The following is a 24822-nucleotide window of genomic DNA, read 5'->3' as shown; positions in this document are numbered from 1 at the left end:
TACCTCATGACCAAGCTGAAGTTGCCACCACATGCAACAAGCTGCAGTAGCAGCTCTAGCTCTGGCACAGGGTAGCAGCTTCAGCATAGGGCAGCGATGGGGCTGACAGTCAGGAGCTAGGGCCATGGCACTGACGACAGGCAAAGCAGCCAGAGTTGTATCCACTCTCATTTGCCCTCCTGTCACGGATAGTCATGTTCACTGTGGCCTAAGGGATCTGGATACTGCAGCAGCCACCACCGCCAACCTCAGGTGGCCTGCTGGTTGCCTAGCAGGCTGAATCGAGCAGCTCTATAGGCCAGATCTGGCCTGCAGACCACAGTTTTGACACCCCTGCCACATGGTGATGGCCTAACTCAAAGCACTGATACCTCAATATACCAAATTACCCCAAAAGCCTATTCTTCCTTAAAAGAGCTTGTGGGATTATTGTCCTTGGAAGGTGTTGGAGAGCTTTAACCAACAATGTTTTAGTTGGACCTGATTGTGTGCAGTTTGTATTGTGGTACTTCATTCTGGGAGGCTGGTGTCAGACACTACATAACCAGTATAGCTCTGGCATGGCAGGGATTCATCACTGGTTCCCACAAAGAACCCAACTTGTGCACTGGAAATAGCAGACAAGCATTTCCTCTATAATATCCCAAATAGAGTTTACAAAAGTCTGAAAAGAATGTCACTAGTAAACACACATGAAAATATGAGTAAAAGAAGAGACCTTCAGGGTCAACAAGGGACTTGCTCCAGGAAGGAAAAAAGAAAAGAAAAAAGGGAAAAAAAGGAGACAGCCTCTAAACTGAGGATGCAGTTAGAATATGAGTCGTGCCAAATGGAATTTCTGGACAGCTCACGGCAGGTACCATATTTGATGGCTTTGGACAGAAAGAAACTAAACATATTATTCTGAACACTCTGAAGTATTGAAGTCTGGTCATTAAGATAGTCCTTCTGAGTGCTAACAAGAGCATCAGAGCCAAAAATCTCATGAAACAGTTTTCCATACACCTCATAAAGGAGTTATGGAAACCAAGAGCAAAACTTCTGCCTTAATAGTATCTTGGCAGAAAACCACTTCATTTTGATAAGCAGGAGAGTACAGATCTTTTAAAATTTCCCCGTAAAGTACTTTATTGATGCAACAAGATAATAAAGTTCTTGAGGATGCTGGAATTTGAGAGTCAGCTAGATGATGGTCTGTCCCAGTTTGGTGCTCGTAACTGAGAAGGTCCTATTTCAGTGATTCTCAACCATGATGCTGTGGCATCCGAGGATGCCTTAAGATCCTGTCAAGAGTGCCATGGGGTGCTACATGATGTTCACTGTTAGGTGTGCAAATATGCTTCACAAGAGATTCCAAATAGGAATCCACAGCATCAAAAACATTCTGACCAGTTGTGGTCTGAGGTGTTAACAATGGAAGAATTGCTCTTATTTTTCTGTAGTCAAAAAACAAGTGAAAAATAAGAGCTGGCATTTCCTGAGGCATACCTTAAGTCTAAAAATGTTGAGAACCACTGCTCTATTTAGTAAGGCTGTCAGGGGGAAGCAAAGTTCTCTCTCTCTCTCAAGTTTCTCTTACCTCAGGGTTACTTAAAGAATCTTGAAACTCCAAGTTATAAAGCCAAGGATCAGTGAGATGCTTGCCTATAAAGGAAGTTAAAGGAAAGGTTCTGGTAAGTTCAGGAGGACAGTACCTTGATTAACTTAGTCACTGACAGCAGTGAGTTTGAACAAACAGCAACATGATCCGGCACGAGATACAGCATGGAACTCCACAAAGTACATACATCTATCATGCTGCACTAGTGAAGGATGAAGAGAACAAAATTTGAAGTGACCGAAAACTGCTTCCCAATGCCATTTATTTAAGAGTTTACTCACTTTGGTGGATGTGAAAACAAAACATATTATGCTGCATCTAACACTGTAGCATTAGTACAACAGCTAATGCTATAGGGCTATGGTGCAGTGGGAAAAATTGAAAGGTTTCATTCATAATCAATTTGGAAAGTCTAAGTGTTTATTTTAATACATATGCAACACTTTTTACTAGCAGACATGGTCTTTGCACGTGGAAACTCCTTAAGTTTTGCAGAGCGAAAGTAATCTGTATAAAAGTCAGACAATTTTTTAATCAAATCTGCTTTTGCACTTCATCTTCAAATGTTATTAACAAAGAAGAGTCAACTTTTCTCATACTGCAGGTGAAAAGGAAAACTACACCTTCTCTAAAAATCAAGGGAGACTTTGTGGGATAGCAGCTCACTAATTTAGTCTACTTCAGTTCAAGAATTTTAAATGCAAACTATAAATTATATCTGTATGGATAAATTATTTACATCTAAAACTGAAGTGGGAAGGGGATGGGGGGCACTCCTCAGCCACAATTTCATTTTTGTCAGTAAAACTTAGCAAAGAAATGCTTTTCATTTTTGGATAAAGGTAGTCAGAGATTTATTTTTATTTTTTTTTTACTAACTTCCCATCCCACTTCATATTGCCAGTCTGTCAGTTAATGTTATTACTGGATGTACTGCAGTCCATGTACTATGAAGAGGTTTTATAAAGTTTTAATACTCCAGCTGCATTTCAGCTGAATGATATGACAGAACAAACATCATCATCATCATCAAATCAGCAGCACGTTTTACTGAACTCCTCTGATACAAAATGGTTAAATCCAAAATAACTGATATTTGGCAGGGGGCTAGGGGGAGGGAGAAAGAATTGAGAGGACTGTGGCTAAATAAAAATGGCAAGATCAATCCAAATTAAAAAAAAAAAAAAAAAAGAGAGAGAGAGAGAGAGAGAGAAAGATTAGAGAACATACAGTTTTTAAACCAGTGACTTTCTAAATTAAGTGAATTTTCCATATTTGTAAGAATCTGGGTCTCAAGAAGGTAAATAAACTCCAAATGAAAACAAATGCTATTTACTTGAATTAAACACACATTCTACAGGGAGGCCCTGTGGGAACACTACTTCTAGAAGCCAAATTTAGAAATGGGCTCAGAAGTGGAGGGGAATTCTGTACAACTCTAGAGGCAATACAGCTAGAAAATAGTATTTCTTGTCCACAGCCCAACCCCTTTGTTTCCTTGTGGCACTGCCTCTACAACTCTCCATGAGGAAGCACACAGACATGCTCTGCCAGGTTAAACAATGATCAAAAGTCTGCTCTTGAAACTCATTCTTCATGCAACGCGTGATGTTTCTATCAGCCCTACAGATTTCCAGCACAGCTCACTGTGGACACATTATTTTGAAAGCCTATTCCTTAGCTAAGTAAACTCACAGATCAGACATGGAGAACATCAACTAGTTCATAATGTTATTGAATACAGCTGTATACATTTATGAAACCTGACCTCTGAACCTTTCTCCAATGGATACAGATGCATCTGATTTTCTAAGAAGGCTTAATGCTGTGTGCCCCATATTTCTCAAGATATGCCACCCCCTCTTTGCCAGGATCACTATGGAACTCTGGAGGAATGCAGGCACCAACTGACTGAGAAAAGTCTAAAACTATAACCAGAGAGCTAGCCTATTTGTGATTTTGCAGAAACTGCGAAAAAAGCAGTTTCCACAAACCCCATGAAAATGGCTATTTCCACAATTTTGGCATGGAATCATCAGGTGAAAAAAAAAAAAAAAATCCTAAAAATAAAGTGCTGGCTCCCCAGTGGTTCTCAGAACCATTACGGCCTGGCCTCTCAGCCTACAGGGTGGGATAGACGCCCCTGGCAGGAAGGGGAGCAGTAAAGATGGCGGAATTAAGTAGCTCCATAACTATAATAGTCAGGAATGTTAATAGTGTGTAATCTTTGTGGAATATGGACAACATGGGCTGGCCAGAGTTGGCAACTCCAAGATCAGAGAAACAGGATAATAAGAAGGATAGCATCAAAACTGGCTCAACGGATCCTTCTACAAATTTAGTTATTGCCATATTGCAACCTCTTGCATCTGTTAAGGTTTCAAGATGGGAGAATATTAGTTGAAAGGTCATTTTATAAGCTACTGCCATGTAAGGAAAAATAAATATTATGAACCTCAGCAAGTCTTCAGCATAACTAAGGAGGCTTTTTAGACAAAGTCCAACTGGATCAGGACAAGAAAGAACAAACCTTTTAAGCAGCTCTGTATTGCAGCACAGCACTCCCTAACTTGTTTTCTTCCAAGACTCCAAAAGTTTAGGCTAGAACTTCTCAGTCAAGCAGAAGACAACTTGACCTAGAAAAACTGATGAGCTGTGCTGGCCACTGTGTGTGAAGCCACTTCAGTGAGGTCTTAGCAGAATACTAGGGTGATTCACAGAGACAAGATTTTCACTTTGGGGAAAAGTAACTAGACAGATTTTAGACAAGGCCAGAAGCTTTGAGAACAGTCTGTAAAGCTCAGAATTGTTACATCTTCTGTAATATTCCAACTGTAAGGAGGAACAAAGTCTTCTTTCCTACTGCAAAAGCTAAGGCAATCTAACTCTGCTGTGCTCTCAAGCAGAACTAGGGAAACTTATTTTGATTGATAAGGAAGGCCATATTTTGATGGCCCCAAACTACAAATAGACAAGCCACTTAAAGTCTGAGTGACCACTTAAAGACTTGCACAAAGTCATCTTAGGTTGCCTATCAAGTGGTTTTCCCCTGCCAGATGCAGAGTGGCACTCCCCCTTTTTTTTTTTCCTCAAAAGCACAACTGCCTCCTGATTCAAAACTGACTGAGCTTCACCCTGCCTGTTCAGAACCCAGCCCAGATTAGAGCCCACAAGTATGCAAGCAAGAATGAGAAGGGTACCACCTTTAATGATTTCTAGCATTGTCCAACTCAAGAAACTTTTGACCTAGTTCAAGCTGTGAACACTTCATTTGTATATCAGGTTCCCTCACTATTGCAAGGATCACATCTGCAGCACTGCAACAGGTGTCAGAAATATGTAGGTGATCATCTGGCTGAATGCTTGTAGATAAAAAAAAAAAAAAAAAAAAAAAAAATCTTTAAAAGTTTGTGACTGCCCTAGCTGGATCTATTTCCAGAACAAAGCATCTGAACCCTATCCTGTGACAGTAAATCCAGAGCTTTGTTGGGGATACAGAAAACAAGCAGAGACTACATCTACCTGAGAGTAAGTAAATCTTAAAATATTTATGAGTCTACCTCCATGCTCTATTAATTTTCTAAGCACCAAAAAGAAAAGAAGTGCAGGAACATGAAAAAGTACAGGAGTAGTGCAGCTTAAACAACAACAACAAAAACCCTTTTCTTTTAAAAGGTGAACAGATAGGGACTCTGTGCCCAGGAACTGTGTCAGAAGGGCTAATAGGAGACAAAGTATTGAATCTCACTTTTATGAAAGGAAACTTACACATTTGGCTTACGTACATTTACAACTAAAGTATGGCAGCCCGGCCTGCATCCAGCAAAGGACTACACCATTCTCAGACAGAGGTATTTGAAACAAAATAAAAAAGTTAGTCTCCCACAGGGTGCCAACTATCCTGCTATATAACTAAGCAGTTATGAGCCAGACAAGGTACAGCTACTTTTTTAAAACACATCAGTAAGACAGATCAGTTGTCACCAAGTGCTTGACAATAGTTACAACACACAGGAAACTGCTGCCAGCACAAAAAAGCACTGCCCTGTAGCAGTACTACCTGCTAGGAATCTGAAGTACTTCCCATGTCCCTTCCTTATCAAGACATGGAAACAAGAGTCTTGAGAGGCAGGGATCCTGAACTAGTCCCAAGGGTTGACAGTAGGAATTATGCTCCTCATATGAGCCAGGTGGAATTAGAGGATCCTTAGTTAATATCCAATTTGGAAGTGTCCAGGTGTCCAACTGGAATGCAGATTACCGATTTGTTTGGAAAATGAGAAGTATTACAAGTCAGTTATGACATCACCTCTAATTACCATATTTTCAATAGAGCAAAGATTAGTTTTTCCAGCACTCTGAAAGAAGGCTCCCTGAAGCAGGCAAGAGTGAAAGCTTGGATTCTAGCATGGCTTCAAACTGAAGAGTGAATCCCTGACTTACATAGGGCTGCTCAGTCTGCAGGAATGGGTTCCCACCACTAGAAAACCTGGAGCAAAACGGTTACATGAGAGAAAAAGGAAAAATGGTAAAAATCACAGTTTTACAAATTTAATTAAAAAGTCAAGTCTAAGTTACTGCCTAGACACATTTTGCTGAGGTGGAAGTGAGCAAGACCTAGAGGAAGCAAAGTGCTATATAAGACTCTAGTGGCAGGCAGTTCCAGTACTCCTGAAATTGAAGCTTACAGATCCTAAAAGATGATGACAAGGCAAGATCCTATTCCACCTATAAGATATTCAAGTTTGTCTACAGCACAACGGTGATGGCATGTCCCAGCACTAAAGGGGCTCAATTATGTCTGTCAGGTCATAGTCTTGCACCTGGAGCCTTGGCCTGCCTAGCTTAGCACAAATGCTCACCCTAGTCTGCAACCTCCTCAGTGGAGCATTGGGGTAGACACAGGTGGCCAGAACTTTCCATCTGGGCCTAGCGACCCACCCACTCCCTGCCCCTAGAGTGGTCAGCCAGGGTCAGATGACCTTTCACCTCTTCCAATATAAGCCCCTGAAAAGGATGCATCCAGGCAACAAAGCTCAACCATGTACCTATGCTATTGTACCTTTGGCTTGTGCCTCTCCTGGCTCTCTAGGTACCTGACCCAGCTTACTCACAGACTCCAAGTTTGACCTGATCCTTTGGCTCCCTGACTTGACTCTTGTTTTATGTCCAGGATACTCAACCTGGCTAGCCTCCTGACCCTGCACTCTGCCCAACTCTGTGGATCTTTGACTTGGTTCCCCAAAAAGATCTTCTGGATTCCCTACACTTAGACTCTACATACTCCCTTTGGATCCTGGCTGCTTCTTCTGAGCCTGGGTAACCTCCAGACCTGGCATAGCAATATCCTGCCTCCGTGGACGTTTGCTGGTGAGGTTGTTCTGGATGAACCTACAGCAGACATTTCTCAAGTCTCTCAGACCAAGAGCTTGACAATGGCCATAGAGGGATGAGCCTGGAGCAGCCTCACTGACTTATTTCTGGGTTTGGAGTATGCCTGTGGATGTGAATAGGTGAGGTGTGCTCAGGCTCATCCTGGCCTGGACACACTGCTGCTGCAGTGAAAACAAGGCCTTATGTGGCATCTAAATGTGCCCCTACCTAAACAAAAATCAGTTAGGTGAAGGGCAACTGGGTGCTCACCGCTTTTTAACTCAATCTTAAGACTAACATGAAGTCATGTGACAACAGCAGACAATGATTTTTCAGACTTGAGTGGAATGGAACAGAATCAAACTCAAGATGCTAATATACTACTTAGATAACTCAAAGGTGGAATAAGACCTGGCTCTACCTTTTTTGAAGCTAATTTATACAGATTTAAAATTAAAGTTGTCCCTAGTTTCTCCAAAAAGCCACTATTTTGACTTTAACCTGCCAAGAAATAACCAGAACTGCAAAGCCAAAAGTGATATAGCTATGAGCAAGTTCATTACACATATAAAAAAGGAACTTACAGATTTCTTGGGTCTCAAGTTCCTGAATAACTATTTTTAAAAACTATTTCCCAAAGGCCATCTGGAATTATAAGGAAGAATTAAACTAGGCCACAGAAGCCTAGCTGTTCTAGGTTTTTAGAAACAGGGCTGCAAATTATCACCACAGTATCACTTTTTCAGATATTTTGTCCTTAGAGATGAAATGCCATTTCCCCAGCTTCAGATTAATCATTTGCAAACAAAATTACAAGCAAGTATGCAGCAAAATCCCGAGAGATTAGCTCCATGATCTTATTCTAGAACATGCACATAAGGAAACAAAGGTTTTTTCCAGGACTCTTCTAGCAATTCCAGTAGACTTTCATGGACAGGAAAGGCTGCTCTCTCAGAGATTCAAGATGTCAAAACAAAACTTTATTTTGGAAAATGTAACGAAAGAGATCTTATGAGCTACATTCAATCGAACCTTGGGTGATGACAGGACCTCTAAAAGAAAGGAGGACAAACTCATCAGGAGACACAGAGAAACCTTTGAGAACTGTCCCACTGTTTTTTCTTTTAGAAGCATCAGGTGGAACTACTGATTCTGGGAGCCAAGGAGAGATCGCTCAGAGAACCCAGAGCAAACGCTGCCCTCTGAAGAGTATAGTTTCTTGTTACCACTCCATGAAGAAGAGGACACCTACTCAGAAAACACAGCACTATGAGAACCAAGATGTATAGTATCCATAGAGAAGGTAACATTAAAAAAAAGTCAAAGATGCACAAGGATCACTAAAAATATTTTTCTGTGCCCAAAGTAAACTCTTAAGAGGGTACTGGCTGTAGATACCAAAAGAACAGGCTTCGTTTCAATACCAGAAGAGTTCAAAGCAACAAAGTTTGTATTTGACAGAAACATAAATAACTCTGTGCATCTGAAGTGGCACTACTTTTCTCCAGAACTCTGGCTCACAGTATCAATGGTTCACCTACAAAACTTTGTGAAAAAATAAGTTAAGAGAAAATCTGCCTTAACTCATGCTGACACTTTGATGGGCAAGAAGCTAAACTCAGCACATCTAGTGGTTTGAGCCTCCAACATTCCCTCCGTCAGAATCTTCTCAAGTGGCACACTGGCCAGATATATCCAACAGGGATCTTTAGAGAGATCATGAATCCATCTACACCTCTCTTTTCTGGGACCCTTAGGATGTGGAGCAGACACCCATATTGACTTGTGCTGGGATTTTTATTAAAACAGCCTTTTATCTTCTTATAAGCAACCAGCCAGCTACGGCTTAAAAAGACCTGGTGACCACACAGCTCCAAGGAGGGCTTTTATGGGTACAGTATTATGAAGCAATTGCACTAAATGTTTCAGTGGGTGTGTACACACACTAAAATAATGTGACTTAACTAAGGCGACTTAGGTTAAGCCACGTTGGAGCATACACACGTACAGCTCCTTGACATGGATGGCAGCCATCTTGTGAGCTAAGGTGACTTAACTAATGTGACTCAAGATGATATACCTCAGAGGTGTATCATGTTGCACCACATTTAAGTCAACTCTACTCCACATACATGTATATGCTCTGATGGTTAAGTCAACTTAAAAAAGTTAAGTCAGCTTAACTGTTAGAAAGTTAGTACATGTGTACGCACCCAATAGTGCTAGTCAAGTTAAATCATATTATTTCAGACAATGTATTCTTTCACCAAAACTTCAGATATGGTCAAGAGTATAATATGGAGGTCACTGACCTTTATTTTATGATGGTAATAGCTCATTTAGTGTCTGTGGGAATAGGAAAAAAAAAAAAAAATCACAGAAATCAATGTTTTTCAGTGAATTATGAACAGTTCTTTCCCTGTCCAATGTTTTCAGTGCAAATGCTCATTGACCACTTCCTTAGGCTGAAGCGGTCAATGAGGCTCTCACAGAAAGTGTGTGTGTGTGTGTTAGTCTAAACAAAGGGTGGTCAACTTGTGGCACAAGTGCCAAAAATGGCATGGGTGGCCTGTGTGTATGGCATGCAACAGATTGGGCAGGAAGCAGAAAGAAGAGGTAGGCGATAAGAGTGCCACTCAGGGTGCAGACTTAATTTGTGGCAAGCCTGCCAAAGAGGTTGGCCCCCACTTGTTTAGATACTTAAGTGATAAAAATAAAAACTTCAACTTGCACCTGTGGAAACTGAAGTTCAGCCTTGGTTGCTAATCTTCTGCCTTCAGTGGACTATTTTTTATGCAGAACAAGCCTGGTATTCATACACAATACACAGGTACAAACATTTTCAACAACACTACTTCACCATATACCTTCAGACAAACTAGGACGTGGCTAGAGGAAAAATGAATTCCTTTTTACCATGAGCTGGCATTTTGTTTCAAAATCACCTCCACAGACAACTGTGAAATTAACACTTGAAAGACCTTATTGCAGCTGCTTCAAAATTTTAAAAGAGTTGTGAGACTCTAGCTTCATTTCCAACTCTAACTGTATGTCCAAGTATGAGAATTCAGTCATTTCATATCTGAAAATTTTATTTTTTGTAGGTTGTTTCCTGTTTGTTTTGTTTTAACCTTCCCACATATGTGGTAATAATAAACTTCAGCACCTTTCAAGGAAACATCTTACTAGGGGGAAAGCTCTCCAACCTGCCCAGCTATGACAACAAGCCCATCGCCTCTGTACAGGAAGAGCTAAACAAGAACTATTTAAAACACCTTTATTGCAATTGACTGAAATAGCAAAAACCCTCTCAATAGAATGGCACAGAAGGATCAGGAAGACTGTTTCTGATAGAAGTTAAGCCTCACCTAAAATGTTTTCCATAATGTTCCAAGTTTAATAACTACTGTCCTTCCAGACTAATTGCAGATTCCCTGTAACTTTGTTTTCCAGGTCTGAGAAAGGAAGAAATATATGATGATAGCTTTTGCGTTATCTTTTGTCGCAAATAAGTAACAAAAATAGTAGATAAATGTAGTTTACTTATTGAAATCTCATTGCCAAAAACAGTGTATTGATGAAACCTGCTTTTTCAAATCATAAAACAAAAGAAAGAGGAATAATTTCCTTGACAAGAAGCTACAGGACTAGTTATATATGTAAACTCCTCAACTAACTGTCCAAGCAACAAAGTACAGGAGCATGAATACTGATTACAGAAGATACTTAGACACTGTGGTAATGGGCGCAGTAAGAATACTTACCTGGATAGCATGTTGAGTGAAAACACAATACAATGGAGAGACCATGAACAGCTCAAACTTCCCTAAAGAAGATAGACACTGCAATCTAAAAACAGTTTCTTAACTGGTATTACTCTGCAACAAAAGTAACTTAGCTGCCTTATTCATCACCCACTGGCCTGTTCTATGTGTTCAAGATCCAGCCAACCCAATAAAATACACCGATATCCTAGTAGAATAATCTTTATCTAAATGAGTAAGTTATATTAATAACGATTAAATATTTGATTTGAATGAACAAAATATTCAGCCAAAGAAATATTAATGTGAACTGGCTAAACAGTCTGCTTATTTATTATTTGTAATAAAAATGCTTTTTAAAGACCACAAACAAGATTCAGGGCCCACTGTGCCTGTACAATACAAGATGGTCTCTGCCCTAAACATCTTAAAATAGTGTACATTTTTGTAATAAGCTTACAGAATAGAACTACTGTAACACAGGTCTTTGCTTATAAACAGATGTTTCACAGATTTTCACATGTACTCTGTAGTAGACTGGAAAAAAAGTAACAGATATCCACAAACCAAATGTTTATCCACATGAAATTTAGGTATTAATCTAAAAACCTGGGTTTGAGAGCAAATGTACATACATACCTGACTTCTGTATGCATTCATTCATATGCACACTGGGAACATATACGTGCCAGCCGAATGACTGTCCCTCCAGTGGGGGTTTACATGAACTTGTTTGTGATTGTAGGTCCCAGTGTCACCAATATTCAGGTTCAATACCCAGGCATTTTTATAAGGTGAAATACAAAATCTACTTTTCTATTCCAGGGCATTAGTTCAAAAGATTAACTATTTAAACCCTTCTCAACAGCTAATTCTTACACTAGGAAACTGACTAAGGACAGGGCTTAACAGAAATACCAGCTACAATGGTGCAAATGTGTGCTGTTGTAATGCTCTAGGGCAGCGGTTCTCAGCTGGGGAATCATGACTTCCCCCTCAGGGGTGCTGTGGCAGCAGTGGCCAGGTAAAACTGCCCCACGTGCTCCTGCTGCATTACAGTGCTCTAATTAGCCTACAGCAGGCAGCTTTAGCTGTGCAGCTTCATGCTGTGCGGCTCTTTCTGGTCTGTCTGCCGCAATGCTCCCCTCAGAAATGGGTGCAAGGGGAAGTGTCCCATCCACTTCTGTTTTCAGGAGCAATGTTGGGGGTACCAGGTCAGAAAGAGCTGCACAGTACAAGGAAGCACCTGCCTGCTTTGAGCTAATTAGAGCCTAAATGCAGGAGGAGCATGTGCATGTGGCACAGCCCATCCTCGGCTGACTGTGCAGCACAGGTTAGTGTCATTGCAGTTGCGCAGTCCTAGCAGCAGAACCCAGCTGAGAAGCACTCAGGTACACTGAGGCAGCATCAATAGTAGTCCTCAGTCAGAGATGCTGCTACATTCAGAAAGAAGTGGTGGTGGGGTGCCTTGAACCTGAAAAGGTTGAGAACCACTGCTCCAGGTTCCAATTACAAAAGAAGCAGCAACTTAAGAACAAAAATTACCGATTTTTCAAACACACAAGAAACTCTACATTTGCCCTTTGTTTACATCACCAAGATGCTTTCTCTTCTATGCAAATAAAGCAAGCAAAGTTACCTAGTATTCATTTTGTGGGTCTGAAAACCTAAATAGGGATCAAGAACCAAACTAGTTGCTAGGTCATCGTTTTCACACAGTTCCTTGGCAGACATTCCAGAGGAAGGCACGTAACGACTTTGGCCCTCAAATCCCGAAGCACCACTACCTGCAAAAGGAAAGAAGAGCAAGAGTTAGGGCTAACAAAAACAGAAAACCATTCAAGTCCTTTAAGAAGGGCAATCCTACTAAAAACATCACCAAAACCAGGAAAAAGGGAATACTGGATCCCAGATAAAGCAAATCCTTTTAAACAACAGACCCAATTCTATCAGTATGGATTCCCAACAGCAGGGCTGTGCAAAACAGCATCGTTTAGTTTCGACTTCTGTTTCACTGTTTTGATGGGACACTGTTTCGAAGCACTGTTCCATTTAATTTTGTTGAAACTGTTTCATTGTTTCAGCCATAGGCTATAATGGGGAATCACGAAAATGCCTGTAGCTGTCATTTCTTGCCTGATTTGAATGAAAACTGCAGGGATGGTAGCCGCTTCTGAGGGCATGAAGCCTGCCAAGTTTCAAGGAGATAGGTGCAGAGGTTTCTGAGAAACTGCACCTCAAACTGTTCAAAGCAAAAGTCCCGACACTTGCTGGCAGCGGCAGCCTCCTCATGCCACATGCAGATCCAGGGGGCTTGCACCCCTAGGGGGGGCTGTCAGGCTGTGCAGCAATCTTGTCCAGTGCTGGGCACAGCCCGCGCCCAGTGCCAGGATAGGCAGCCTGAACCTCTGGGGGCCCACTCCACCCGGAAGAAATCTGGCACAGCCCCGCAGCCCTCCTGGGAAGAGCTGGGGAATCGAACTGGGAGCTGGGGAATCGAAACCAGGAGCTAGATGTCAATATCAGAGCAGTCCTTCCCCCCCTTCCTCCTCTTAGTTTCTGTTTAGCTTTATGCAAGCCCGGCTTCGAAAGGCAAAAGTGTTTCAAAACCTTCAAAATGTTCAAGTGCCCTCGTTTCATTTCGAAACTGTTCCGAAGCCTTTCAGTTCGTTTTGATTTCGCTGTTTCAAGCTCGAAACAGCTTCGAAATGAAACACCTGTTGAAATTTTGCACACCCCTACCCAACAGCATGCTTCTCTGCATCAAGGGACTAGATCAAGGAAAGAATTGAGGGCAAAGGATGTGGTCTCTATCCTGATCACAGATCCATGACTGTGAGCCTCTTTACAAAACATGGAGAAATAATTTAAGATTCACAGTCAATTCTAGCTAGCCCCATTAAGAAACAGAGGGAAGGTCCTGACAGAATTCTCTGGATCTGCATTTTTACCACTTCTCCAGATTCATGCTTATAATGCTTCCATTTTTCTAAGACAAGGAGGATAGAGAAAGGTCTATACCATGGCTTTATATGCCAACTGATTTATGCCTAATCCTCAATCAATTCTGCAGATGCAGAATCCCTTATTTTCTTTCCTGAAGGCCAAAGATTTCTAGGCAAATTATTAAATTAGAATACATCCATAATCCAAGCTGAACCCATGTTTGTTTTTAGGCAGCACAGATTAGGCATTCTGTTTGCCTCCCGCTTTCCCTCTCCCATTCAAACTAAAACTACATAAAACACATTTGAATTTAACCTTTCAATTGGACTTCATCTTTTTTCCCCCTGAGGAAGTGGTAAAGGTAAATACTTACAGACAGGAGGAAAAAAAATTCTGTTGGAAACCATGGGGCGGGAGGAAATAGTCTTCTTCATAAAAAAGATTTGATTATCAACATTTTAGAAAATTAAAAGTTGACACATTAGTAAGATACTATGCTTCATATCGTAATACCAAATCACAAATATGTACGTACATCTGCTTGATCTCCTCTCAACTACATTTTTGCCAGTCTTTGGATTCTCCTTTCCAGTGTGCTGCAATTTGGACTGATTCTGCAGATGTTCATTAGACAGCTTGCCTCCACTTCTCCTGCCATTCACCACCATGTTCTTGGATTCTCCCAGCCACTTCATACCCACAAACAGCCTGACCCAGTTGCATTTAGTCACTTTTCAAAAGGCTTGAAGAAGTAGGGGAAGAATATTTTCAGTTTCAATACCTAGTAGAAATAAAATATACAAAAAAGTAATGCTACATGGGGATATAAATTTTAAAGCACAATTTCTGAAGGGAAAAAAAAATCTAGTAGGCAAGTTATAAGGGCATACAGAAATGGTAGATTATCACACTACCAATAGAATTGAAACTATAGGCTTTTGAAAGTCAAGGAACCAATTTAGTACTTGCTAGTGTATAGTATTTAATGGATTTATACTTGCATCAACACACAAGAAATTCTGCATGTCAACAAATTAAGTTTAAGCTCAAAACAGGATGGTATCAACAACATTGCTTTTTAATGCTTACTGGCTTTAATGTAAATTATTGCTACGCTATCTCAAATTTGCATGATAACTTGCAGATAACCAGGTACCCACGCCAAAATGCTTAGAATCAAAAGGTATGGGCTTGGGGCTTATAGTAGAGGCAATAGCTTTTTATTAGACCACCAAGATTTTTGCAAAAAAAATTATTTAATTGCAAGCTTTTGGGCACAAACACCCTTCAATCAGGCATCAGAGAAAAGATTGTAAAAGTCCTGGCTAGAAAGAAAACTTTTACAATCTTTTCTCCAATGACTGATGAAGGGTGTTTATGCTCGAAAGCTTGTAATTAAATAATTTTTGCAAAAATCTTGGTGGTCTAATAAAAAGGTATCACCTCTGTGAGCCCTGATTGCTTTTTCCTCTAAACCAATACAGCTACAACCTGGACACCTGAAGATATGAGCTCTTGATTTTAAAAGTGAATATTAAAACAGCAAAATTAACCTCAATGATAAACTCTGGTGGTTATCAGCTTCTCTGGCATCATCACACTTATAAATTTTTGGACTTGAACCTACAGGACCTAGCTGAAGCCACCACTAAAATTTATTTTGGTTTATTTGCACTATGCGCTCATTTACAGCAGAAGTTTTGAAACCGAGTAAGCAAACCTGACACCTCTACTCCACAAAGTGTTGGGGGACATATTTGACATCCAAGCAGGGAGGTGGGGCAGGGGGTGGTGGGTGGGAGGGAAGATCTTCATTTTTATCATGCACATAGAGCTTCAGCAACTAATAAAAAGTTTAGGTAAAGCAAATTTTGTAACCTACCCTGACCTAAGAGGTCAGACAATCATGCTCTCCTCAAATTAAATTGTAGCCCAGTTGTAAATCAGGTGGATCAAACAGATGGCCTGCAGGCCAGATTCACTAGTGGAACCATTGTATCTGGCCCACCAGTAGTCCAGAAGGCTACTGAAAGTACATGCCTTTGGCTCTGCACTGCTGCACACCCCTGGCATCGCAGACCAGCCAGAATTCTGCACCACCAAGCAGCGGCACAGAGCCAGGGATGTGTGGCTGCATGGAACCACACATTCAGGCAGCAGCATGGAACCTGGGCCAGTCAACAGTGCCAGGGGCAAGTGGCAGCACAAAGCCAAGGGTGTGTAGTGACAGGGCCATACTGGGGCAGTGCAGAGTCAAGGGCATATGTTGGTGAGGAACCAAAGGCATGTAGCAGCATGGAGCTCTGGCTGGGCAGCAGCAGAGCCTGGGAAATATAGCTGCAGGGAGCCGTGTTCAGATGGTGGTGTGGAGCTGGGGGGCTGTTGTGCTTAGTCATGCCCATGTTTGCTCTTGCACACCCACGGATCTAGGTCTGTGCTGCTGCCCATTTGTGGCTCCATGAAGCTGCCCAGCCCTGGGCACACACTGCTGCTTGAATGCGTTCCCAAAAAGCCAGCCTGGGAGGAGCCCCTGCAGTCCAGAACTGGCCCAAGAGAAGTTTGATACCAGTGCTGTAAATGATTCAGACTTCAAATACCAGTTTTATATTCTACTCATTCAACTACGTATATATAAGGACAATCAGGAGGTGCCTGGCAATAAGGGTCCTGGATGGTTCCTTCTGTTTATGTAGGTCTTTCACAGAGCAACGCAGAAGAGGGAAAAAGAAAGGATTAATGCAACTGTTAAGCCACCAAAATTGGTAAGAAAAACTCATGGGCAGGTTTAATGCTTGGGGTTTTTTTTTAGAAGACTTGAAGGTTTCAACTTTTAACATTATACTTTAATCTCCAGCACAGGTAGCTACACTGACTTGAAAACAGTTAGCCCTCCTGGAAATGGTGATTACTTTACCCAAGAGATACCTAGAAAGATCTCTAAGCTCTACAAAGATCACACAAGTGACTAAACTACTGGAAGATTTCAGCACCACAACATCCTTTAATGCTGCTAGATACAAAACACTCCAGGTTTAATCCAAGTTCACAACACTGCATTAAAAAGTCTGATGTGCTCCTGAGACATCTACATCTGAGATACTGGATGAACATGCAAGGATTGGACATTACCATATTTTTCCTCAATCCAAGATGAATTTAAAACAATTTAAGACCAGTAATCAGATGAATTCAAGACAACCCCCAGTAATTAGATTCTATACATGAAAACTGTATATACTATCATTTTCCACCAACAGAATCTAATTAATGGAAAGTCATCTTAAATCCCCACACCCCGCTCCCCAACTGCTGTGGCAAGGAAAGCAACAGGGTGGGGGGGGAAAATGAGGAACCAGACCTCCATATCTTGTTCTTCTGTCTGCCTCTCTTGTCCCTTGCTTCCCTGTACTTGTACCTGCTCTCCCTGCTGCTTCTTCCCCACAACCTCTGGATGCATGCCTCCATGCCTGTGCCACCCTGCAAACTCTCTGCCCCCTGTGCCTGTCCCCTTACTGCATCCCTGCTCCAGCCCAGGACAGTCAGCAGCAGCAGTGGCCCCAGCCTGGTCTGGCCAGGCAGAAGTGATGGAAGCTCCCAGCCAGACCAGCTTGGGGCTGGAGGGACTGGAACAGGAATAGAAGGTAAGGGAGAAAGAGGGCAGCTGGGTAGGGTGGAGGATATGCAGGTTGCAGTCTCCCCCACACTCCCTCCAAGCTGTACAGGCAGGTCTTCTGTGCCCCCTCCCACCAATGCTTCCCCAGCTGGAAGCCCCCTCCCCTGCCAAACAAGCCATCCCAGCCCAGGGCAAGCAGCAGTTCAGCTACAGGCTTCAGCCCCAAGGCCCTGGCCAGAGCCAGAATTGAGCTAGCCGCTGCCTGCCCCAGGTTGGTACCAGAATCCAACACAAGGCTTTTTATTCCTTCAAGCTGATTGGGGAAAAAAACACTCCATTTTTTGATTTGAGTAGAGTAAATATGGTATATGAATTCAAAGCCTAGGATTTACCATGTTCAACACTAAACTAGTAACAAAAAAGCCCTGTTAGATCAAGAGAGCAACAACAGGGAGAACTCAAACCTTTAAATAGAAAAAAAAACTCCTTGTAACATTCACGCATGCTTTTAGTGAATGGCATTCCTTACAACAACATTAGTACTAGAAACTAATCATAGACTCATAAAAAATTAGAGTTGGAAGGAACCTCTGGAGGTCACAACTGCCTGCTCAAAGCAGGACGATCTCCAACTAGATCATCCCAGCCAAGGCTTTGTCTAGCTGGGTTTTGAAAACCTCCAAGGATGGAGCTCCCACCACCTCTCTGGGTAACCTGTACCAATGCTTTACTACCCTCCTAGTAAGAAAGTTCTTCCTGATATCTAACCTAAACTTGCCTTGCTGCAACTTGAGACCTTTGATCCTTGTTCTGTCACCTGCCACCACTGACAGTCTAGCTCCACCCTCTTTCAAACCTCCCCTTAGGTAGTTGAAAACTGATATTAAATCCCCTCTGTCTTCTATTCTCCAAACTAAATAAGCCCAGTTCTCTCAGCCTCTCCTCAGAAGTCATGTGCCCAGCCCCAAACCATTTTTGCTGCCCTCCACTAGACTTGTTCCAATTTGTCCACATCCTTTCTGTAGTGGGGGTTCCAAAACTGAACACAGTACTCCAGATGTGGCCTCACCATGCTGAATAGAGGGGAATACTCACTTCCCTTGACCTGCTCACAACACCCCTACCAAAGCAGCAACAAGGGTAAACTGTTGGCTCACATTCAGCGTATTGTCCACAGTAACTCGCTGATCCTTTTCTGTAGAGCTCCTGCCCAGCCAGTTAGCAGCCAGCCTGTCCCAGTGCATGGGACTGTTCTGTTCTAAGTGGTGGACTTTGCACTTGTCTTTACTGAACCTCATGAGATTTCTTTCGGCCCAATCCTCCAATTTGTCTAGGTCACTCTAAATCCTAGCTCTGCCCTCCAGCATATCTACTACTCCCTCCAACTTGGTGTCATCTGCAAACATGCTGAGGTTGCAGTTCATGTCATCTTCCAGGTCTTTGATTAGGACACTGAACAAAACCAGCCCTAGGACTGACTCCTAGGGCTGCCAACTAGACACTGAGCCACTCATTACTACCTTTGAGCTTGATGCTCCAGCCAGTTTTCTATCCTCCTTACAGTCCATTCATCCAACCCATAATTCCTTAGCTTGCCTGCAAGAATGCTGTGGGAGACTGTATCAAAAGCCTTGCTAAAATCAAGGTATACCATATCCTTTGGTTTCCCCGCATCCAGAGCCAGTCATCTCGTTATAGAAGGCAAGCAGGCTGGTCAGGCATGACTTGCCCTTGGTGAATCCATGCTGTCTGTTCCTAACCAACTTCCTCGCCAAGTGCTTAAAAATGGATTCTTTAAGGATCTGCTCCATGATTTTTCTAGGGACTGAGTTGAGGCTGACTGGCCTGTAATTCTCTGGATTCTCCTTTTTCCCTTTCTTAAATATGGGCACCATTTTTGCCCTTTTCTAATCATCCTGGACCTCTCCTGATCACCATGAGTTTTCAAAGATGATGGCCAGTGGCTCTGCAATCACATCAGCCAACTCCCTCAGCACTCTTGGGTGCATCTCATCTGGTCCCATGGATTTGTACATGTCCAGCTTTTCTAAGTAGTCCCTAACCAGTTCCTTTGCCACTGTTGGCTACTCTCCTCCTCCTCGCACTGGGCAGCACAGTGCAGTAGTCTGGGAGTTGACCTTGCTTGTAAAAACTGAGGTGAAGAAGGCATTGAGCACTTCAGTCTTCTCTGCAGCCTTTTCTACATGCTGTCACAAGGTTGCCTCCCTCGTTCAGTAAGGGTCCACACTTTCCCTGATCCTCCTTTTGCTGCCAACATACTTATAGAAACCCTTCTTGTTACCCCTCACATCCCTAGCTAGGTGCAACTCCAAGTGCACTCTCGCCTTCCTGACTTCATCGGCGCATGCCTGAGCAATGGTCTTATGCTCCTTCCGAGTTATCTGTCCAAGTTTCCACTTCTTATAAGCTGCCTTTTTGTGATTTAGTTTACTGAAGAGTTCCCTGCTAAGCCAAGCTGGTCTTCTGCCATACTTGCTAGTTTTCCTGCACATCGGGATGTTTTGTTCCTGCATTCTCACTAAGGCTTCTTTAAAGTACAGTCAGCTCTCATGGACTCCTCTCCTCCTCAGACGGGCTTCCCAGGGGATCCTGCCCATGAGTTCCCTAAGTGAGTCTAAGTCTGCTTTTCTGAAGTCCCAGGTCCTTACTCTGCTCCTCTCCATTCTTCCTTTCTTCAGGATCCCGAATTCAATCATCCCATGATCGCTACTATTGCCCAAGTTGCCATCCACTATTACATTCCCCACCAATTTATCACTGGTTTGTGAGCAGCAGGTCAAGAAGACTGTGGCCCCTAGGCTAGTTGGCCACTCCAGCACTTCCACCAGGAAGGTGTCCCCAACACTCTCCAAAAAACTTCCTGGATTGCCTGTGTACTGCTGTTGAACTAATGGAACTAATAAACGGACACTACTGAATAGACTGGAATCCCAATTTATGGATGGCATACACTCTCTCTCTAGAAATGAATGCTGCGAGAGCGAGAAATGTGGATTGCTAACATAAAAATAGCGCAAGCTCCAGTATTTGGGGGGGGGGGGGGAGGAGTAACATTACTCTACAGGTAACTACAAATTTTGAAAAGTGATGGGACAAAAATTATCAGCTGTAGATCCATAATTAAATTTTGAGTCTACCTTCCAAGACAAAGAAAACTCAAGTATTTAAGAACTAATGGATATTTACATGATAAAAAAGAAACAGATTATTCTTCAGATACATCACCTAATAAAAACAATTGACATTATACTGAATATGTTTGGATGTAAACACTATTAAGAAATGCGAACAACAGATACAATTGACAACATGTAAGAAACGATGGAGATAAAATTAACATAGATTTTTTTAAATGTAATATTCAGAGTTTAAAATCAGTGGTTGCCTAATGGCCTCAGGCTACCACTTATGCTACTGGTCCATGTAAAAAATTATGTTTGGCTCAATGGGCCAGCAATAAGTAGTATCACAATTAGAGCAGAAAATCCACAGTATGTAAATGGGAAGCATACCCCCATTTCTACTTACAGTTTGTATGCCTTTGGCATTGATAATTTATAATATAAGCCAATCATTACTACTTCTGCACACCGCTGTATCATGATCCAGGCAATCATGCGATTTGCAGGAAAGTGCCCCCATCCCAAATAACTCTAGAATTGTATTTACACACATTTGTTTACTTTTTAGATAGATGGACTGTAAGAAAAAGACATACGTTTAAGTTATGAAATACAAAGCCTCCAGTTCTTAGTTTAAATGCCCTGTATATAACAGCTTTCTAATTGTATCATTAGTTAACGCACTGCACAGTAGCAAAAAGACTGCATGATTTTTAATGCGCTAATCATATTTTGGAAAAACCTGAGAGCATTAAATCTTTGGGTAAAATGTGTCATACAATTAAGTAGATGAAATATATATTAAACAATAATTATTTTGGGCACCTTATTTAAGCAAACTGCAAGTATTTTAATGATTCTGAACAACTGTATGGCTAATAACTAAAATCTTTTTTTGCAAGTATTTCCAATTAAAAAAAAGGCCACTTGACAGGTAATGACTGGAGATTTAACATAAATATAAACTTTTAGATTGATAACTGTCATACCACAAAACAAAGATAAGTTATTCAGAATGCAATGGGAAGCATATTACAAATAATATCACTGAGTTATTTGAAGATATGGAGGCATTAAAAAAAAGTGGAGGGAAATTTAGGACAGGACACTCTGGACTGCTGTTGTCCTCAAGAAGAGCCCGAACAGATTTAAGAACCCAATGTAATGGGTTGGTTGACCTTACCATAATGAAATACAGATATACAATTACATCACTTTTTTGGACCTGACCATTAAAAGCATCTAATCACCAAGCAAAATTCTTTATTAAAATAGCTAATGATTACAACCGTAAGCAAACAAAACTATGTTTTTCTTCTTTGTATCATTTACTAGTTATCATACAAAATATCACATTTAGTTGCACCTGTGATGATCAGCTGTTTTTAATTAAAACAAAAAGCACTAATGGACAACCTCTCTCCAAGTCCAGGATTTGCACTGGAAAAACAGACAGTTGTTCAACTGCTCTGATTTTCCCAGAGTTCTGAGTTTTTCCTGAGTATACACATGCACATGTACACAAAAGCACAAACCCCCCTACAATTATTTCAAACAAAGAGAATCAGGTTAGTATCCCATCTAGGCTTTTGTGTGATACTGGATAGCAACACTCACCTAAATATAATTTAGGACACACAAGGTGGAAGCACTCAGCCTGCTTTAAAGGCAGGAACAATGATTTGGATTACCAAACATAGCTATACAGACTGTCAATACTTAGTGACAACGAGCAGATTTCATTAGGCTGGCACTAATTTCCAAGATATGCTTTCACACTAATGAGGCATGTTGGATGACAATACATCTAAATTGAACAAACAGAGAGAAAAATTACATTTTTCCCTGGCACCCAGTGATCTAAATAAATGCAGCTGCTCCTCTAGAAAGCCCATGACTATTTCAATCATTAAAAGCAATAAGAAGGATCCATTATCCATTATGAAAGTGGCAAACAGCACAAGTTACATTCTTCAGTCTAGAAATTTTAACAAAGCCCACAAAACATAACAGAGATTCTTCAAATTTCAGTCTCCAAACACACAACAGAATGTAAGCTTTACAACAGATACAGAACATTCAAAATAAAGAGTGGCCTCTATTTATCTTGTCTTGGTACTGTAGTGACAGGTGGCAGTCCAAAATCCTAATTACCACTGACATGTGATTGACCGAGATTGCTCTCAGGGACTTGATGAAAACTCAGGTAGTTGTTGTTGTTCTTCTAGTGGAAGAAAGTTTTGGTTTGAATAGATCTGCACCCTCCTTACATACTTATGGGTTCCTGTTGGAGGATTTCCCTCTAGATAATACCCACAAACTAAGTGAGGCTTTGTCTACGCAGGGAAGTTTACCAGCCTAATTATACCAATATAAATATGGATTTTCATACCAGATGTTTCAGCAAGCATCCACAGTAGGCAGTTATACAGGCATAAGTGGGGCAATAGAATGGTGGATTTCCCCAATTAAATATATCCTTGTCATTTCATGGTAGAGCCCAATGTCACATTCAGACAGGATTTCACTAAGCTAGTGTCATCTTGAAGATGACAATACAGTTACACTTATCAAATCCCAGAGATCTCTTTCAAGATCTAGGTACCGTTGCAGCGCCCATTTATGAAGCTTTCTAAATACTATGCTAAAGTTAAGTGAATAGGTCACACCCATAAAAAAGCAGCCTTCAGATCAATACATATTCCTAGAAAGCACAACATAATACTTAAGTTTTACTGTTAGTCATCCAGAAATAGATAAGCTAGCAGTTGCATTCTTGCATTACTCATTTCAGTTTTATTCACATTATTTGCCCAAATTGCTTACTGTAGCTATCAGACCACTGACATCAGATTACTTAAGTATAAACAAAAATGTATTTATCCTTATAAATTTCTAAAATCAGACAGATGTGGTAACTGTTGCAGAAACTATTTTTTCTGAAGGTGTATATATTTTACTCTCAACTGAGAGTGAAAAATTCTGGGTTTTTTGTTTTTTTGAAAACTCATTTTGGCTGGTTTTGAAATTGGCAATGAGTAGGTGCCCTCCCCTGCTACCCCAGGGAGGTTCCCCTTTCAGGTCTCTTTTATACTCAAACACACTGCAACACAGCTCTTTTAGGAAAAAGTTCAGTGCATGTTTTCATGATTTTTTTTTTTTTTTTTTTTTTTTTTTTTAAGAGGGATATATTTTTCACTTGCTTGAAGAAATATGGCCTAAAAATACTTTGGTAGCATATATTACAGAATGAAACCAGCTACACATGGCCCCTATACACTGTTAACAAACATATTGGATATTTTGCAAATACTGTCTATTCTGGCCTACCTTATAAGACCAAATCACATCTCCCTTAAACTTCCTTGTGCTGTATTTATTTGAATATAGTCATATCAGATCATGCATTCAATTCAAATTCTATGTGGACTGGGACTTTGTACTATAGACAGTGCCAAGCTGCAGACAGCATGTACATTTTGAGATTGACAGCAGACATGAAACAAAAATGTTATCAACTTTTTTTTTTTTTTTTAAACAAAAAACTCAAGTTGATAGTTAGTGCCAGGGATGGTATGACAGAGGATGCATGATTCTAGATAAGCCCCATTCACAAACCCTCTCCCTCTGACATTTGGCCCACAGTACTTCTCTCTCGGGCCAGATGAATCACCTTTGGATTGGGCCTACAGGGCTTCTCACCACAGCTCCTAGAGCAGTGGTTTTCAAACTTTTACCCCAAGACACTTTTAGACAAACTCAAAGCACCCCTTGGAAAGTGCCAGCTGTTAGTTTCCAATCTTTTTATGCATACAGAAAAATAATAAAACAGTTTCTCTTGCAAAGAACTGAGGAAGATCACAGTTTTCCATTTGAAATCTCTGCATTTATCTTATGAACTGTGTTTGTAAACCTAATGGTGTTAACACTGTGTGGCACCCTGCAGAACCCTTGAAAGGATCTCAAAGCACTCTGGTTGAGAACCACTGTCCTAGTTCCACTGTGTACCCAGTGTAGGCAACATCCAAGGGATTAACACCTTACCCCTTCCTGACAACCACACTTCTGGTTTTTGATTACAGCTAGACACACAAATTGGCAGCAGGGTGGCAAGGAACATTGACTCTTGTGTGCTGGCTGCCTCGACAGAACAGTTCTGATAGCCACAGTAAGAAGTTCTCCAGTCCAGACCCAGAAGTAGGTAGCCTGGCCCATGAAAAGCTCCATGGTCTGAATCTGGCTCACCAACTCATTTGAGTTTGACACTCCTCCTCTAAAGCATCTATTACTGACCACTGCCAGAGACAGATGGGCTAGATCAGGGGTTGCAGGGATGTGCAGGGAGCAGAGCCTGTTGCAGGGGGTACTTGAGAAGGCCCTAGG

The 24822-nt window shown here is 41.4% G+C and overlaps 1 protein-coding gene across 1 annotated transcript in view; it reads right to left on the bottom strand.

The window, feature by feature from the left end:
- The window catches only part of KMT5B (lysine methyltransferase 5B), a 47902-nt gene that overhangs the window by 18545 nt on the left and 4535 nt on the right, over nt 1-24822 (bottom strand). Inside the window, exons 2-3 of the mRNA XM_059722528.1 lie at nt 14219-14464; nt 12377-12524 (exon numbers count right to left, since the gene is read on the bottom strand). Coding sequence (XP_059578511.1) covers nt 12377-12524; nt 14219-14378 — 308 coding nt within the window. The 5' untranslated portion in view covers nt 14379-14464. The remainder of the gene's footprint in view (nt 1-12376; nt 12525-14218; nt 14465-24822) is intronic.

This window comes from Alligator mississippiensis, chromosome 2 (assembly GCF_030867095.1).
Source record: "Alligator mississippiensis isolate rAllMis1 chromosome 2, rAllMis1, whole genome shotgun sequence".
Classification (NCBI taxonomy): domain Eukaryota; kingdom Metazoa; phylum Chordata; order Crocodylia; family Alligatoridae; genus Alligator; species Alligator mississippiensis.
Note: the sequence above shows the minus strand (reverse complement) of the source record. Positions and strands in the feature narration are given on the sequence as shown.